The 18,736-nt window shown below is 28.8% G+C and overlaps 1 protein-coding gene across 3 annotated transcripts in view; it reads right to left on the bottom strand.

Annotated features, from left to right (window-relative positions):
• The window catches only part of LOC124492725 (uncharacterized), a 64,968-nt gene that overhangs the window by 1,562 nt on the left and 44,670 nt on the right, over positions 1–18,736 (bottom strand). For all 3 annotated transcript variants that reach the window (XM_075729748.1, XM_075729749.1, XM_075729744.1), the window contains 3 exons: positions 671–804; positions 433–595; positions 32–367 (listed from right to left, as the gene is read on the bottom strand). In XM_075729748.1, the coding sequence (XP_075585863.1) occupies positions 32–367; positions 433–595; positions 671–804 (633 nt within the window). The remainder of the gene's footprint in view (positions 1–31; positions 368–432; positions 596–670; positions 805–18,736) is intronic.

Genomic DNA, 18,736 nt, shown 5'->3' with positions numbered 1-18,736 from the left:
ATGGCTAATAAATTTTAAATAAATTTCTTACATAAAACATTGAATCTAGCCGTAACATTAGCTGTATTGGACCAACTTAGATGTGATATCTGACAAACTAACGGTTCATGATGAAATTTAGCGCTAACATTCAATGTTAATACAGATATAGTCAATGATACATCTTCTTCAGCCGAATATTCCATAAGTAAACGACTTTGATGTGTAAAATTATTTTGGCCAACAAACCATTGCACCGATTTTATCATCGAAGTCATTCCTTTTATGACACAATTGATTTTGATTACATTATTGGCTCGTACGGATATTGTACTATGTGACGATAAAAGCCGTCCTTCATATTCTAGATAGGGTTCTTCAGGTACATCTAATTAAAAAAAATTTTTTAAAATCGGTTTCATGTGTTTTAAGAAAATAATAATGCAAACATACTATTCAATACAATTCGCATAATGGGAACTTTTTGTCGTATATTGAAATCACCATCAAGTTTCCAACATTCCCAAAGACCGGCATCCATTTTTGAAACACGATTTATTGTCAATGTAGCTTTACCATCATTTGATATGTTCCAATGGCGACGTTGATTAGAATCCTAATCAGAAAAAAGTGCATGAAATTTAATCGATAATTGATCACACACACACACACATATACAAAGCAAACTTACCAATGGGATTGGTTTGTTATTCAATGCCCATCTAACTGAACCACCGGGCGTTACCACTGAACAAGGAATGTCCACCTTATCTCCTGGATTGATTACACGAGTAATTGTATTCGTACCCGGATCATAAGGTTGTGCTGAAAATTTAGTAGAGAAAATAGAGAAAAAAAATCAAAACACAATTAATCATTAGCAAAATATAAAAATAGCGAATCAGTTTTTTTCTCATTCGATTCGGGAAAATGAGAGATATGTTCAGGAAAAAAAAATTCATCACAAATCAATATAATGAATTAGAAAAAGTCAGCTCAAAGATATCTATTATCTGATGTTGGTGAATGTATGTATGTGTGTGTGTGTGTGTATGTTTATTTATCTGGATGATAAATTTCATGACAAACTTTACTTTTCAATTCAATAATACACACTCGAAAAAAAAGAGAAAAAGTAAACAAAACAAATGAAAGTGGCGAAATCAAATTCAAAGTAGATTTTTCTTTTTTCTTTTTTTTATACACTTCAATTCTATTTGATCCAATCGATATAATGTTTGTGTGTTTTAATTTCCCTCCAAAAAAAAAAATTCTAGTAGAATTAATTATATAATAACAAATAAAGAATAAGAATCAGACAACAAAAAAAAGTTATCATTTGATTTCAATATACTTTATATAAAGACCAAAAGTCAACAATCGAAATGAAAAAAGATGATCATTGAAGCCAATGTATCGTGTAAGTATTGAAGATATTTTTATATGGATACAATGTATCATTGAATATTGCAATTTTAATCGATTTTTCTTTGGCATTAGTGTGGAGCAAAAAAAAAATAATGATGCAATAATTATCATCATCGTAAATTAAATTGAAATTTATTTTTATATTCGAATTCTTTAACTATGAAATTCAGTGATGACAGAAAACAGAAAATAGAGAAATTCTTTGATGAATAACCAGATAGAGTGCATTGGAAAAAATAAGAACAACAAGAGAAAAATAGTGACAATGACGATTCTTAATCCAGATTGAACGAGAAAAAAATCATAATAACAGAAAACTAACCAACACACAACGGGAGATCGTTGCAAGTTATCACCGGTTTTTTCATCTTGGAATGAAAAATTTTACCTCTTTTTGAATCAGAATCATGGTAAAAAAAAATGAAAATGTCGACAAGTAGATTCAGTCTTTTATTAAATTTTATTGGATTCAGATTGTGGTTTGGTTATTTTTTTTTTTTTGTTTGACAAATCCTGTATAAACAACGAATTTATAAAAAAAAGATCTATTTTATCTTGTAACAAATTTATGATTACCAAAATAGAAAAACAAAAAGAAAAAACCGTTTGCAAGTAAGTCTAATCCCAGGCAATCAATATAAATTCGTTTTTTTTTTGAATACACAGACACACAAAATTTTTGACAACAAATGCGAAAGCATCAATAAACCCGATTTAATATATAATATTGAATGTTTGCTATTAAAATAAAAACTAAGACTATGACGAAATCGATGATGATGATGATGAAAATAATCACCTCACACTTGGCTATCATTTCAATGTTTGAGATAAGATGTCTTTTTTTTTGTTTTTGTTTTGGCACCCAATACTCAAACGATTATTAAGACCACGAGAAAAGTATTGACTAGAAGGATTTTCCTCATCGATTCTAGTTAACAAACTGAGAAAAAACGATATTTGGGATGTTACAGACAAACCACCAAAGAAAACCGATAAAACTTCATTGACTTTTTACCATTCACATATTATCAAGACGAAAAAAAACCACTAAAAGAAAACTTTAAGAATTCATTTCCTTATTATTTCACGGTAAAAAAAAGTTTAAACAAAACAAAATAAAATTATATGAGCCATCATTTGGGAATATTCTTTTTCGAATTTCGTTTTTGTTTTTTATGTTTTCTTTCTATCTATCTATTACAAAATTATATATCGATCAGAAATAATCTGTAATAATAAAAAAAATGAATTTGATAGAATAAAAATCGATTCGAATTGAACATAAAATCCAAGAAAAAAAATAAAGATGAAAAATTCTCACAAAAGTAATAATACGAAAGAATTATTCTCTACACTAATAATATCATAATAAACTGAAAAAAAAGATTCCAATGAAATATCGTTATTGATTGATGATAATTAGATGATATGACGCCATAGGGCGTGTGTGTGTGTGTGTGTGTGGAACCGAGAATTATCATTTATCCTAAAAAAATTGGAAAGGATTTACCATTTTCATTTGTAAAAAAAAGTGAAGCTAATTTTTATATAAAGATCAATAAGAATTGTATGTTTCATGAAACAAAACCAGTTATCAATAATTAGCTAATTGATAGCCTTTGGTTAGAAAGAGCTGAAAAAAATGAAACGTCATTTCTTCTCATTTCTCAATTTTTTTTTGTAATGAACAATTTCTTTGAATCTTTTTGGTCAATTTGATTTTATTTTCAATTACTACTGTTACTGCTACTACTACTACTACTACTACTACTACTTCCGATTACGATAAATTTTATCCTAGTCACAATGATGATTATGATTTGGCCACCACAATAGTAATCGATGATTTTTCTTAGCAAATGAAATGAGAATCGATCAATCGATCGATCCATAGAAATTGGTTTTCCCGACACTCAATTCATTCACAATTTCCACACACACACACACCCTCGCTCGTTTATAGAAATTTTTGTTCCAGAAATACTGAGGCCAAAGAAAAAATTTGGCAGTGGCCAACCAAAATTAAATTAGCTTACTACTATTTGATCATATAAATACAAAGTAAATGGACATGATCAAAAAAGAAAAAGAAAAAGAAAATGACCAACAAAGAAGAATAAGAATCTAAAAATCTAAAAGCAATGAACTGTCTAGCATTCATACGCACACACACACACACACACACACACACACACAAACACAAAAGACTGACGAAACAAAAATGAACGAGAAAAAAAAGTAATTTATAACTGTCTGTGTTTTGATTCACATCAATTGCGAAAAGGGTCGCCTTATCTTTACCATTCTATCATAGACAACATTATAACGGCATTTATTTCGAATGGAAATGAAATTAAGAATAACTAAAAAAAATATTGGTCGACCAATGAATGAATGAATGAATAGAGTGATGGAATTTTTTTGACATTTTGACCAAATAATGATGATGATGTCCAACAACAATGGATGTAATCATCGTCATCATTATTATCATGATCATCAACATGATCGCCGTATTTTCCAAAATTCTGTTAAAATTATCATGAATCAACATGATATTTAATAAATTTGAATTCAAATTTGTTAATTTTTTTTCGTTAAAAAATTTAAAATAAAAAAAATAACGAAATTATTCCACGAAAAAAAGATAAAAGGCCAATTATGATGGTGTGATAAAAGCCCAAAGGAATCGCCATCATTAATGCTTGATGTGTCTGATTGTGTGATTAGCTTTGATAACTTATAGTGAGAAAAAAAAGACTACAAAAATTACCAGATTTCTTGGTTTATTTATTGATGAACAAAGAAAAGAAAGAAAGAAAGAATGAGGAAAAAAAATTCTCAATGGACCAACAACTTTACAAGGATTTTTCTATTCTTTTCTTTTCATTTGATCTAGTTTCTGTCTAAAGCCTCCCACACACACACACACACACACACAAAACGTTAGCTGGTGAATACTGAATTCTATTTCGGATGAAAAAATGAATGAAAAGAAAAAATTACAACAAAAAAAACAACAAAAAAAAAATTTTAAAGTTTCATCCACCCACCCACACAAAAAAAAAACATTAGAGACAACTTTTTCAACAAAAAAAAGTTCAAGTTTGAAAAAAAATTCTGTGTATTTCAAAGAAGAAAAAAAATTCTTTCGGCATGTTGATCTTATATTTTTTCATGTTGCACCGAATTCAAATTGATGGCCATGGTAATGGCGCCCAGAAAAAAAGTTATTGAGGTCGAAAAAAAAACAAGAAAAATAAAAGAAAAAAAAATGCCAAACATTGCAAACAAAGATGGAAGCCTAACTTTTGATCAATAATTGATTGAGATTCAAAGTGAAAGAAAAATGTCACATTGTGTATAAAAAAAATAAAGAAGCAAAAGAAAATAACGGGAATCGATTAATTGGAAAAGTTTTCCGTTTGTCGCTATCTTTTTCATCTTCATTCATCTACAATGAATATAATGTGTCACATATGTGTTTGATTCATTTATTATTGATAATTCAACAGATTCATGTGTGTGTGTGTGTGTGTGTTTGATGAAGATCATCATGAATTATTTTCTTTATCAGTCAATGATTCTATTGGTTGACCAGAATTGATCACACTATCATCATCATCATTATAAAACAATGACCGTATCGAATATAAACATAAATAATTTCCAAACAACAAATAAGATTCTTTCAATGATGTTGTTTGTTGTTGGATGAATGGAATCGAACATATAAAGACAACAACAATTTGGCTAAAAACGATTTATGTGTATTGAAAAGAGAAAACAAAAAGTCTAGTATAACAAAAAAGCCACAAGGCAATATTATTTTGCCAACAAACGAAAAAAAAAAACAATGAAAGATGACAATATGGTTGACATCAGCAAAAAAAAAATTCTACAACCATTCAGCTCTACACATTCATTTTGGCTTTTTTGGTTGTTTTGTTAACCAGAAAAACAAAATTTATGAAAGCCCCCTAAAACTTCCCCTTGGCCATATAAATGGTCAATAGTGTACATGCTTTCATTTCTAGTTGTTTCTAGTTGTTTTATTATTACATAATAGTAATAAAAAATGAATAATATTCAACTTAACTCATACTGGCTCACTCCATTTGTGTGTGTGTGTGTGTTTATGTTTCCTGTTTAAATGTACGCAGTAAAGTGATGTGATGGCCAGAATTTTTAAATTCATGAATTCTATAATGAATCATCGTCATTCTTTAGATACATAAATAGACGAATTTATGTTTTTTTTTTGACTAAGATTATTGAACAATTTTAGATAATGATGATGATGATGATGATAATGGAATAACTATTGTTTCAAGTATATCCACTTCATTCAACCATAAGAGTGTAGAATATGACAGAAAATTAATGTAACATTTTTTTTTTGGTTTTCGTTTTTGCTCAACATTTAATGATTCAATGCTATGAAAGATGAGAAAAAAAAACAAAAGAATATCCTAAAGAATATGGCAAAAAAAATTCGATATTAATCTACTGTTGAAATAATGTCTTTCTGTATAGAGAATTCTGTTGGGAAATTAATTTTTTTTTCGCTTTTCAAGTGGTAACAAATCTGAATGATCATGAAAATCTTCTTATGATATTCTTATGATTTAATTTTAGTATACATTGCATAGTTGAATTGAAAGCAATAATGAAATCCAAAAATAAATAAATACATCAAATCAAATACAGTTTGAAAATATATTGGAATAATTTCGAATAGAACCATAACACTATTTATGATTATGATTATTATTATTATTTGGTTATCGATTTCTTGTTCAAATAGGAAAATATATTAGAATCAATATAATTATGATCATAATTTTTGTTTTGCTTTTAAAATGGTAAAAATTATGTTTTATTTTCCCATATGAACCTACATTTTTATATAGATTAGAATGGAGAATAATTTCGACTAGAAAAAAAAGGTCAAAAAGCCAATCATAATAACCATGAGAGAAAAGAAGAGCAATTAACCGATTTTGGTTCAATGATTTTCGACATCTGTCGTAATGTTATGATGGTTGTTTGGACCACACAAAGAAATACACAGAAAGCAATACAATCTGTGAACATAAAACAATTTGTTCCAAATGTTTGGAAAAAATTGCCCGATATTTTGATTGTAATGAAAACTACACTCTAAATCTATTGAATGGCCATCGAGAAAAAATGACCGCTCATTTGAACGACAACAACAACAACAACAACAGATGAATGATCAGGAGTGAAAAAATCAATTAGTTCCAGGTTGGTCAAGAAGAAAATATTACTTGATTAATGGAATCATTTTTTGGAACACAAAAAAAGTGTGTGATTCAAGGTTTGTCAAACACCGGAATAAAAGTTTTCGATTTCTGATCCAATTTTATCATCATCATCATCATCATCATCATCATAGCAATAAAATAATGGCATTGGACATTAACCGAATAATAAATAAAAACAAAAATGATTGATTACATCAATAAGAAAACCCCTCCACCAACCTAATAGACAAATTGATCGAGTTGAATGTTTTAGAATCAAATCCGATTCTTCTTTTATTCTGATTTCATGTTCGACACATAGGCATTTGTGAGAAAAAAAAACATTCACAACCACCAAGTCAATCGTAAATATTTGTGTAAAAAGCAAACGAGTGAAAAAAAAAACAGTCAACTCAACATAGTCAGACAACAATCACAGCGAATATGAAGAATGTCGAAGAAAAGAAGCAAAAAAAAAATTTAAATTTTTGTTTCCTCGCCATACGATAAAACATAGATAGATAGATAGATAGATAGATCGTCATATGAGATGGAGAATGGAAGAAAAATCGATTTTTAAATTTCTTCAGTCAGCTTTTTCAAAACAAAAAGTGAAACGGCGATTCACATTTCTTCAGTGTTTTTTATATATTTGATACGTTGGCAAAGTGGAAAGAATTTTGTTTTTTTTATTTTATATTTTTTCCTGGAACCAAACAAATTTCAGCAAACAACTAGAGAACTAGAGTAAAAATAAAAAAAAAATCGAATAGCAATTCAACCGTGTAATCATCCATTCAGTTATTCTTCACAATGAAAGTTTTCGGGGTTTTTTTTCTCTATGTCCATGCAAAAAAAAAATCAAAGAATTTCCAAATGATGGAACAATCGTCCTTTGACGACGACTACGACGACAACAACAACGTCATCATCAGTTCGTAGTTGTTTATATTTGGAATAAAGGAGAAAAAAATATGATGATGATGATGATGATGATGATGATGATGATGTATCCATAAATCTTATTGTAAATTGGTGCCATTTTTTTCCTGAAATGAATTGAATTTTTCAATAGAATTGTTAAGCAAAAACATAAAAAAAGAATAGAAATGTAGAACAAGGAGGGAATAAAATGTAGAATTCCCATTGAATATAATCATTGAAGCTCGAAAAAAAGTCGACACACATACCACACACATTGAAGATAGGAAGGAAATACAACACACAAACTTATTTAAACGGGCGGCCCTTAACGAATTTTTTTTTATTTTATTTATATTCATTCACGATTCTATATTTGATGCACCATTTAAGTTTCTATTTTCTTTTTTTTTATTTCACCATTCAATTTTTATTTTTATTTTTTTTCAAACTCAAATAACACACACACACACACAAATATCAAAACCAATGATTCGTCGTCGAGCCGTTAAAAAACCTTAAATAGACTCATAAAAATTGAATAAAAAAAATTTTAAACGACTAAAATCGAATATTTTTTTGCTCTTGTGAAAACAAAACAACAATAAAAACAGTAACTATAAAAAAATTACAAAAATAAAGAAACGAAAAATATTAACTGACAAAAATTTTTTGTACCGATAGTCAAGGACAAAAAAAAATTTCGGAAATTCAAGAATCGCTATAATTTATTAATTGTGAAAAAAAAGAAAAAAAAATTCTAACAAATGTATTCTGGAATAAATGACAATCGAATCGAGTATGTCGAGTATTCGATTTGAAATTCTGTGTGTTCCACTTTTCATATGTTATTCGTTTCGTTGGCTGTTATTTGTTTCCATACAGAATTTTTATTTTTTTTTTTTTTTTGGTTTTTGGACAATAAAAAGAATTCGTAGAGAGACAGAAAAAAATCCACTCATTGTCAGCAGACTCTTAATGATGATAATATTTTATTCGACGAATAAAATATCTATTTTTAATAATAGACCATATGGAATTGGTGAAAAAAAAGAGATCGATTCTTTTTTTTATTCTTTCCATTTAACATTTGCACAGACAAATGAAAAAAGGAAAACTGACTGACTGACTGACTGACTGGCTGAATGAATGAATGAATGGATAGAATAGATATAAAGAATATCAAAAAAAAACAAAAGAAAAAATTTCGAGAAAAAAATGACAACGACAATGATGATGATAATCGAATCGATCCTGGGATTGAGAAAAATGGAACATCATTTTAATGTTTGGTCGTCGTCGTCGTCGTCGTCGACTCAATTCATTATAAGTTGAAATTTCTGGTTGGATGAATTTTTTTTGGCAATTTAATAATGCTGGAATGTGAATCAGAATACGCCTTTTTTGGTGCCCTTTCTATACACAAATGAATTTTCATTTGTGTTCCAATTTGTTCGCCCATTAATTAATCAAATGAATGAAATTGGTAGAATTGTGAAAACTCAAACACAAGATGGCCAATGATATTCGGGAAAAGCTAAAATGATTCAAGATTCTAAAAACCTAAAAACTTAAACCAAAACGATGAAGTTCAGAAAAAAAGTTGAAACTTGGAATATGCCAAAAAAAAGTCTTCATGTCGGTTTCATTAAACGTATATACGTGATGACCGAAAGAAAGAGAAAAAGAGAAAGAGAAAATATTGGCTAAAGCTAATCTTATTTAAAGAGATCTGTACATGTTCGTTTTCATTCTTGACTTAACTACTTCATAGGAATCTACCATTATTTTTGGATGGAGCGAAAAACCCGAACCAAAATTCAAAGGAACAAAAGCAAAAAAGAGGGAGTAAAAATGTTTAATTTGCAATTAGATTGAACTTGCTGTTTCAGCATCATCGCTATTACTATGTTCCAAAAAAAATGAGTTGAGTTTAAATGTTGGAAACAAAATAAAATTTTCACTTCAAGTCATGAACCTGAAATGCATTTACCATCAGCCTAACGTCAAAAGAAGAAGGAAAAAATATTTCAACATGAATGAATGAACATCAACATCTATTACAAACATCACTGATAGAAAAGTGTCGATTTGGGATTTAGAATTTTGTTATGAGAAAGGTTATTTTTATGATTCCATGTATGAATTAGAAATGAAATGAAATGCTTACCAAAAATCATTTACGTTTCAAGTTTCATTCGAACTGCGTACATGTGTCTATGTGTGTGTGTGTGTGTGTGTGTGTGTGTGTGTTTAACAATCATTCATCCATTGGAAATTGAAAATATAGCCAGCAGGTTCAAAAAAAAAAAACAACTAAATTTCAGTATCTGAATGAGAATCAGTCAGACTAGTCAAGATTGTATGAAACAAATCATGTTGTTCATCATTTTCATCATCATCATCAGATGAAACACAAATAATGATTGAACAATGAACACGCGATTTTCTGAAAGAATACGAAAAAAAAAAATTTTTCCATGAAAATAAAATAATGACAAAAAAAAGTTCCCGTTACTTTTTATTTCCAGTTGATTTTTCTCTCTTCTATTTTTTTCAATTTCACTAATAATCTAATCAATTGATTCAAGTCGAATCGATGAAGCAATGATTTTGTTGTTCTTATTCACCATGGAAAATTAATTGAATGTGAAACATAACACAGAAATGAAAAAGAAAAATGTCACATCCATAACGGAGTTTGGATATTATTATTATCATTATTCCAAGCACGAAATACGTTGTTGTATAGTCGTACTACGTTGACGATGACGACAACGACAAAAAAAAACTAAAAACAAAATCTAGTGTTGACGAAACACACACAAAATAAAACTTCGAATATCATGGATGAGTGAGAAAAAAAAAAGAATTCTACATTCTTTGAGAGATAAATATGAATAGACAGACAAGAAAAAAAGGTGAACAAAAAACTGTCATCAAATCAAATTGGATTTTGTGTGTGTGTGTGTGTGTGTGTGTAAGATGATTCGGAGCCTAAATTTGAATCTTTTTTTCTTCTTTATATTCTGCAAACATGACGTGAAAAAAACCCAGAGTAACATGGTCATTATACGATATATGAATGAATGATATTCATTGTTACACTAGTAGCATATTAACCATAATATATAAAAGTGAAATGGCCACTCGGCAAAGGTTATGTATGTGTTTGTAATCAATGGACCGTTGATATATATTATATTACGATTTCAACGAAAACAAAACAAAAAAAAACCTGCAAAGACACAAAAGGTCGTCGTATACAATTAATTAATATCTCGATCGACGACTAGTAACCGATTCTAGTCAATTTCTCTTTTTTGTTCGTTTTATTTTATTACTTTCATACTATAGATCCAGAATATTAAGTGGAAATAAAAAAAAATGTAATATCAGAAAAAAAAACTTTTCGTTTTTTTTTTGGATAGAAATGAGTGATGGCTAAAAACGAGTTATGAAAATGAAATGAGAATAAAAAGATTTACAGCAACGAAAAGCTCATACATGAAAATAATATTAACCAACATCATCGTCATAATAAACTCCCGATATTACCTTTGGTTTTATTCATTTGGGTTCGTTTTATTTTCCGTTCAAATGGAAAACGGAAAAAGAATAAATATTTTATATTGTTCAGGTGAAACATTCACATTTAAATGAAATAAATAAAGTAAATTTGATTAACTTTTTTTTCACTATTGATAGTGATTGTACGCACTCTCTACGGTGATATAATGAATATATATGGAAAAAATAAGCAGATCTTTTATTTTTTTCATTAATTGTTTCATTATATATACCTTGTGTGTGTGGGGGTGTGTGTGTTGGAAAGATATTTTTGCCTTCTTGTTACATGATGGTTAATATGATTTATATTCATTTTGATACAGTACCAATACAGTGACAAGAATAATAATCTATGCACATTTTGTAAATACATTTAAAGTTGATCTAGCTCTCTCTCTCTCGCTGGTCACATTGTGTTGTTGACCAATAGATTTGATAATAAATTTTAAAAGTTTTCTAGGTCATTTATGACAAACAGAGACTGGTAACTGGTACCGATAAACGGATACGGAAACTCAAAAAAAATTTGAAGAATTCCTTTTGAGAATGAATGAAAAAAAAAATATTTGCTCAAACATCAAAATCACTAAATCTGATTGATTTCATTCTATATATACATTTAAGCTATTTTTAGATTACATTCATATAAATATCTTATTTGAATTGAACATTTTCATTCAAAAAAAAAAAAAAAAAAAAAATGCAAACACATTTTCGGTTTTCGTAAATCGAAATAAAAAAAACCGGACATAATCCTTGGACTTAATGTTGCTGTTGTTGGTGCATATAAATCTAACTAATTTGAATAAATCCTGTGATGTATGCTGATGATATTTGCATTGGAAAAAAAAAGAATCAAACTGAAATGAAATAAAATACTGTACAATGATATAAATCAGTATATAGCTTGGTCATCAATCTAATGTGATCGGTAGCCAGTCAGACAAAAATTGTAAGCATTTTTTTCAGTGATTTACAATTCAAATTTTTGTTGTTGTTGTTGTTGTTCTTTTCATATTCAACAACCTCAAGTCCAAGTCATCATCAGCTTCAATTCATCACTATAGTATAGCCATTGTATAACAGTTGTTGAAAAAAAAGAACAATTGTCGACTTGCACAATTTATTCTGATGACGATGATGATGATGATGACAACGATTAGAATTAAAAACAAAAAAAAAATCCCAATTGATGATACAATGTCCTATTTGTGAGTATAAAATTTCAATCATCATTTTTAACAAGAGAAAAGTGAAAGCTATTCATGTTCATCAACACTATGACTGTTGGCAAAAAAAATCACCAATATCATCAACAACAATTGATATTCGTACATCAATTATCATCAATTTCAACAATCCAAATGGTCATTGATGATAATAATGATCAAAATATGTTACAAGAACTTGAAATTCAAAATAAACAAAAACAAACATAGAAAGATAGTCAATTTGAATTCGGAACAAAAAACAGTTAGAATAGATTGAATCAAATGAGAATGATGCATTATTCTTGAAACAAAATTAAGTCAGCCACAATAACATTTGAATGAGAAAATACTTATAGTTATGTATAGTTAGAATAAAATTGATATTACTCTACTGACTATTAAAAATAAAGAGAACCTCAACGGTTGTTATGATCCAAAATATTCATTCATTCATTCATTCAGTGTGTGTGTGCATAAATATACAGATGGTTATAATAATAATAATAATAACACAATCACTAGCCAGAAAAAAAACCATTCCCATTTTTATCATCATCATCAATTTTCGGATATTTGGTTTTTCCTTTTACTTTTATATTTTTTTTTTCACTTTGTGTAATATTCAAACTTTTATTTTGGATCTGGATCTATGATATGCATAAATTGGAGTTTGGATATATATCGATGATGATGATGATGATGATGATGAGTATATAAGTCTGGTAATTCTGTTTACAACACAAACACAAACATGGAAAAAAATTTTTTTTTTTCATCTGTGATTCTTTCATTGTGTGTGTGTGTGTGTTGTATATTTATAATATTCCACATATAGACACAGACACAACATATCCAAACAAAGTTGTTGGTTTTAGTGGTAAATGTTGTTGTTGTTGTTGTTGTAGTTGTTATAACCATTCACCAATAACCATATCTGGTGTCTATCATTTGGTTGTCATATCATCTCTATGGAATTCTGAGCTGTTGTGCTTGATGATGATGATGATGATGATGATGATGAAACGAACATCATCGCCATTGAAAAAATAAAAGAATGAATGAATTAGAAAAACTAGAGTCAGAAAATAAAAGTTATTTACATTTACATTTGTCTATTCATTCCATTATCATTAACAATAATATTTACTCGAATCCAGAATCTAGAATCCATCATCATTTAGAAGAAAAAAAGTTTTTTTTTCTTTCGCCCATTGTGGTTTCTGTAAATGATTGAATGAATGAATGAATAGATGAATTGTTGAATGTGTTGATGTTGATAGGATGAGCCAATGGTCAAATATTTTGATTGTATAGAAAAAATCCGTGACAAGCTCGACCAAAAAAAAAAGTTTATTTACATTTTGGATTGGTTCATTCATATATAGTAGATTCATGTGAATTATTATTTCGGCTTGTTATCGGACCACTTTATGCAAATGGACCAATTTTCTTGTTTTCGTTTCCTTGTTACAATCGCTGCTGTCTGTCTGAACATTATTGCATGCATACTGTGCAAGTTACAGAGAAAAAAAAATCTTGTGAAAAATCGAAAGCTAAAATTAGTGATGATTGTAATAGCACCAGTAGTGGTGGTCAATCAATTTTCTGGTTTTGGAATAGAAAAAGAAACAGAGAAAGTTAGAGAGAGTGAAAACCAAAAGCTTAATCAATTAGCTTGACTATGAAGTAAATGGCCAAAGTTGATAGATTCAATATTTAAACCGGAATTTCTAAACATAATTGAATTGATTGTTTCACTGTGAATGTTATTTTTGTTGTTATTGTTGGTGCAATTTTCCATTAGGCCAATTTATAGAATTTATTCATATAAAGAATCAATGAATTGATGTATTGTAATTTCAAATGTAAACAATAAACCAACCATTTCAGCCATATAGTATATATATGCCATGATCAAAAATTGGACTGAACCATTGGATCGACCACAATGTTACATGGAAATTGTAACAGCAGTAACAAACACTAGATGAATAAAAATTGTTACAATAAACCGACAAATAGATATTGGCATGCTATATTTATTGGTCCAATATAAAAATTAGTCATCCAAATATCCAAACATACACACAAAGTTTCAACAAACAAACATATACAGGAAAAGCAAAAAACTTCCAAGAAAAAAAATAGAGTGACCATCATCAACCGTTATCATTGAATCGAGTTGAATTCGAATAGGAAATCAGCCAAGCATAACGGATGGTAATCATCACTTATAATAAATAAACAAGAATTTTGAATGAAAATGAAAAAGCTCAAGTAGAAAAAAATGATGTATATACGACAAATTAATCACTAAAAATGATGATGAATTGAATGAAAGGAAGAATGTTTCTCGCGACAGAATTTGCAATAATAACAGAAATGAAAATAAAATGGAATTGCCAATGAAAAGAAAAGAAAGAGAAAAAAAATCCTTTCATTTGGAACAATTTTTTTTTTGGCGACAAAATTGCCATTTCGAATGACAATCAACCAAGCATGTAGATAGAACGATTGGAGGGGAGATAAATTCAAAAGAAATTTTTTATCCCTTTCAATGATTAATATGTATGAATTTACCGATTCATTTTTGTCTATGAATTCTGGCTATTATCGTTTGGTGATAAAAGAAATCAACACAACACGACATCATTGACAATGATTATGACACATCGATGAATTTTGTTTTCACTGAATTGTAAAAAAAACCTAAAAGAAAAAGTTTACGATTTTTAATGATAAATAATTTAAATTTGAATAGGATAGGATTTTTTTTCTGGTTAAAAATGAAATTTGTGAATTACGATTCCTGTGCGTAGATTTTTCTTCTTTTTTTTTGAATTCAGAATGAATGAACAAAGATGAAGAATAAAGAATAGTGAATTCCTGAAAAAACATGCGTAGGTTTTTCATCACACACATCAAGAATAACTGTTTCATTCATAAAATTTTGTGGTCGATTTTAAATTTTTTTTTTCACAATCAATTACTACCATTCCTGTTTTGATTTTTAATCGTTTTAAACACAGTAGCAAGAAAATGACAAATTTCGTTACACACAGCCAGTTGGTGACATTATTTTATCATCGAGTTTTCCATGGATAGTCAGAAAAAAAAACAAACAAGAAGAAAAAATACAATGACGATACCGAAATTCAATTAAGCTAAAATGAATGGTTAGTTCTCTCACTCTCTCGCTCTCTAAGGAAAATTCGAGAATCGAAGAGAACAAAACAAAAAAAAAATTCTGTGCTTGTATTGAATCAAATCAATCAGGAATGAATGAATGAATGAAAACGAATACAGAACATACAAAAAAAACGGTATCCGAAAAAGAAAGAAAATTAGAATGGAACCAGAAAAAAACCAATCAAAATGTTAATGTTGAGATTTTCGTCATCAGTCGGTCCGTTGGTCGGTTTCAAGTGTACATTTATTTTTCTTTCTTTCATTGAAACATTCAAATAATCATCATCAACATTCGAAAAAAAGAAGAAAAAAAAACCTGCCACAATGCTAGAATCAAGATAAATATATTCTGTATAGATGTTTCATAAGCAAGTGGCTCGTTTGTCGATTCTTTGATGTGGAAAAAAAACAGAATACGAAAGATAGTATAGAGAAAATTACCTAAACTATAATAACAATAACTAACGACGACGACGATGGCGATGATGATGATGAAAATGACGAACCTCCTGGAGAATGATGCGGCCCATACTCGTAAAATTTCTACAGATCGACCGAACCAAACCAAACCAAACCCAAAATGACAAATGAATGAAACAGAAAAAAATGTGTGTAGCAAAAAAAAACAAAAAAAACCAAACGGCATGAAAAAAAACGATGAAGACAAAGTAAATTAATTTTCCGTTTTTTTTCTTTCTTTTTTTTTGTTCAATTTAGTTATATTATTTTCACTGCTCTTATTCTGGTCGGATGTTCCTATTAATTTTCGCCATTCTCATTCTCATTCGCGTTTGTGTGTGTGTGTGTGTGTATTAGCTGCAAGGGGGTTAACTCATCATTATCATTATTGTTATTATTATTAGAATCATCATTACTATCATGATGAAATAATGGATCTGTTAACAGCTTTGTGCACTAATTTTTTTTTGTTTCTTCTTTTTCATTTCGTTTACTAAAGATAGACACACACACAGTACTTATAGACAACATGAAAAAAAGATTCTGTGTTCATGAATCGGCTAGAATTGTGTTCAATTCAACAAAAATTGCTTTCGGGTAATGCAGCTTTTTGTTTCATAAGTTTGACAACAGAATGTTGTTGTCGTTTACCCACAGGGTCTATACGAATTTTTTTTTCTGGTTACCTCATTTGGTAAGACAAGAATTTTAATGAGTATCATACAAATGAGAAAAAAAAAATTTCCGGTACAATGTTACATACACAAAACATTAACCAGATTCATAATCGATCTGTCGATCGATCGATAGACATAAAAAAAATTGTCGATAATTAACATCAGAGAATTTTCTTTTCCCAACATCAACCTCAGCTTGATGTTCTAAAAATTGTTTTGCAAGTTTTATCAAAATTAACGTGCGTGTTCAAATTTATAAATGAGTTTCACAAAAAAAATTCTTATCAGAGATGTTAGATGTATTATGTTTGTATAGGCTTCATTGCATTTGGATCGTGATCGTGGAAACTTTTTCTTTTGTTTTCCGTATTCTGATACATTGATGAATGAATGAATGAATGAATTTGGATATAATGAAATCAAATTGTAGTTCAATGTTAATAATACCCTGGATTTTTTTTTCACTCATGTCAACATCGATCAAGGCTTAAACATCACACACACTGACTGATACTATGTTCTCATCATCAGCATTACCATCAAAAGGGCATTATGCATAACCGAAAATGCGAAACCCCTTCAAACCCGACACCCAAAACCGATTAAACAAGATAAAAGTAAAATTAGTTACAGCTTGAATCAACCAAAAAAAAGTCTTTAGTTTTTGGTTTAATTATTCTTTTCTTTTCTTTTCATTTCATTTCATTTTAGTTTATAATACAAAAAAGTTTTTTTCCATCATTGTTATAATATACTGTAGTCGTTGCTGTATTGTTGTTGGAATCAAGAATATAATACAAATTCATTATATTCACTGTAGAGAATCAGAATTCTGACAAAAATTCATCGCTCATCTATTCATTCATGATGATGATGATCGTCATCATCATTTAGCTGTAATGGTAGTTAAAATAAATTCATTTCGGTTTCGGTACTATGTGCATACGGAAAACATTATCCGTTCAACAGACCAAAACCAAAGATGATAATAAACATATTAGTCAATTACAATTGGATCCATATGATTTCAGACCGATTCATAGCAAAGGAGTGATTCAAACGAAAGAAAGAAAAATGAGAATTCAAAACAGACAGATAGATTCGAGATATTCAGGGTAAATTTTTGTTTCGTTTCATATGTGAAATGCAAAATAAAAAGAGGATAATTATCCGGTCAAGATGATGAAGAATTTTTTGGAGCTAGAATTGTTTGATAATTACAATTATCGCCTTGCATATCACAAAACGCAAAAAAAAATTGTGAATGAATATAATCCAGACTATCCAAAGTTTGACAAGTTTACCCCCTCGCCACCAAAAAAATGCAAAAATGTTATGATAATTTTGATTATATTTGAATTTTTTTTCTCCAACCAAAAAAAAAATAATACATAATCAAAAATGAAGGCGTTACCCTCTCATTCAGACTGATTTCACTTATTTTGAATGAATAAATGAAAAACAGAGAGCTCAACTGTGCATATCAAATAGAAAATCAAAATCAAAAAAAAAAAAAAACACCAGAAATCTCAACATCTCGATTCAAATTATTGTTATTATTATTATTTGTCATTTGTCAGTCAGCTGTCACTGTCAAAATCAAAAGCATGAACAAAAAAAAAATGATCCAACGAATGTGACTTGTCATCATCATCACCGTCATCATCAGTGTAAGTGTGTGATGGACTCTTAAATGACAACAACTGTTGTTGTCATCGTCACACATTTGATAGTTTAAATTTCAACTTGCCATATACGATTCAAACAAAACATGAAACAGATGCTTAAAAATGTTTTCTATTTTCAGATAACATTTTTCATGGTTCCATAGAGAGAGGTATACGGTCATCATTTCAGGATTTTTGATATAACAACAACAACAACAAATACTAAAAAATAGAATAAAATAAAAGGCTATTAGAACTTGGTTTGATTGCCTTTTTTTTGGGCAGAACTGGAAAAAAAATCGGAATCACAACGTGTTTGAAATAAGATTTTCAATTCAAAATCATTATAATTTTTTTTCATT

Source organism: Dermatophagoides farinae, chromosome 1 (genome assembly GCF_024713945.1).
Source record: "Dermatophagoides farinae isolate YC_2012a chromosome 1, ASM2471394v1, whole genome shotgun sequence".
NCBI classification, from domain to species: domain Eukaryota; kingdom Metazoa; phylum Arthropoda; class Arachnida; order Sarcoptiformes; family Pyroglyphidae; genus Dermatophagoides; species Dermatophagoides farinae.
This window is presented reverse-complemented; position numbering and strand designations above follow the sequence as displayed.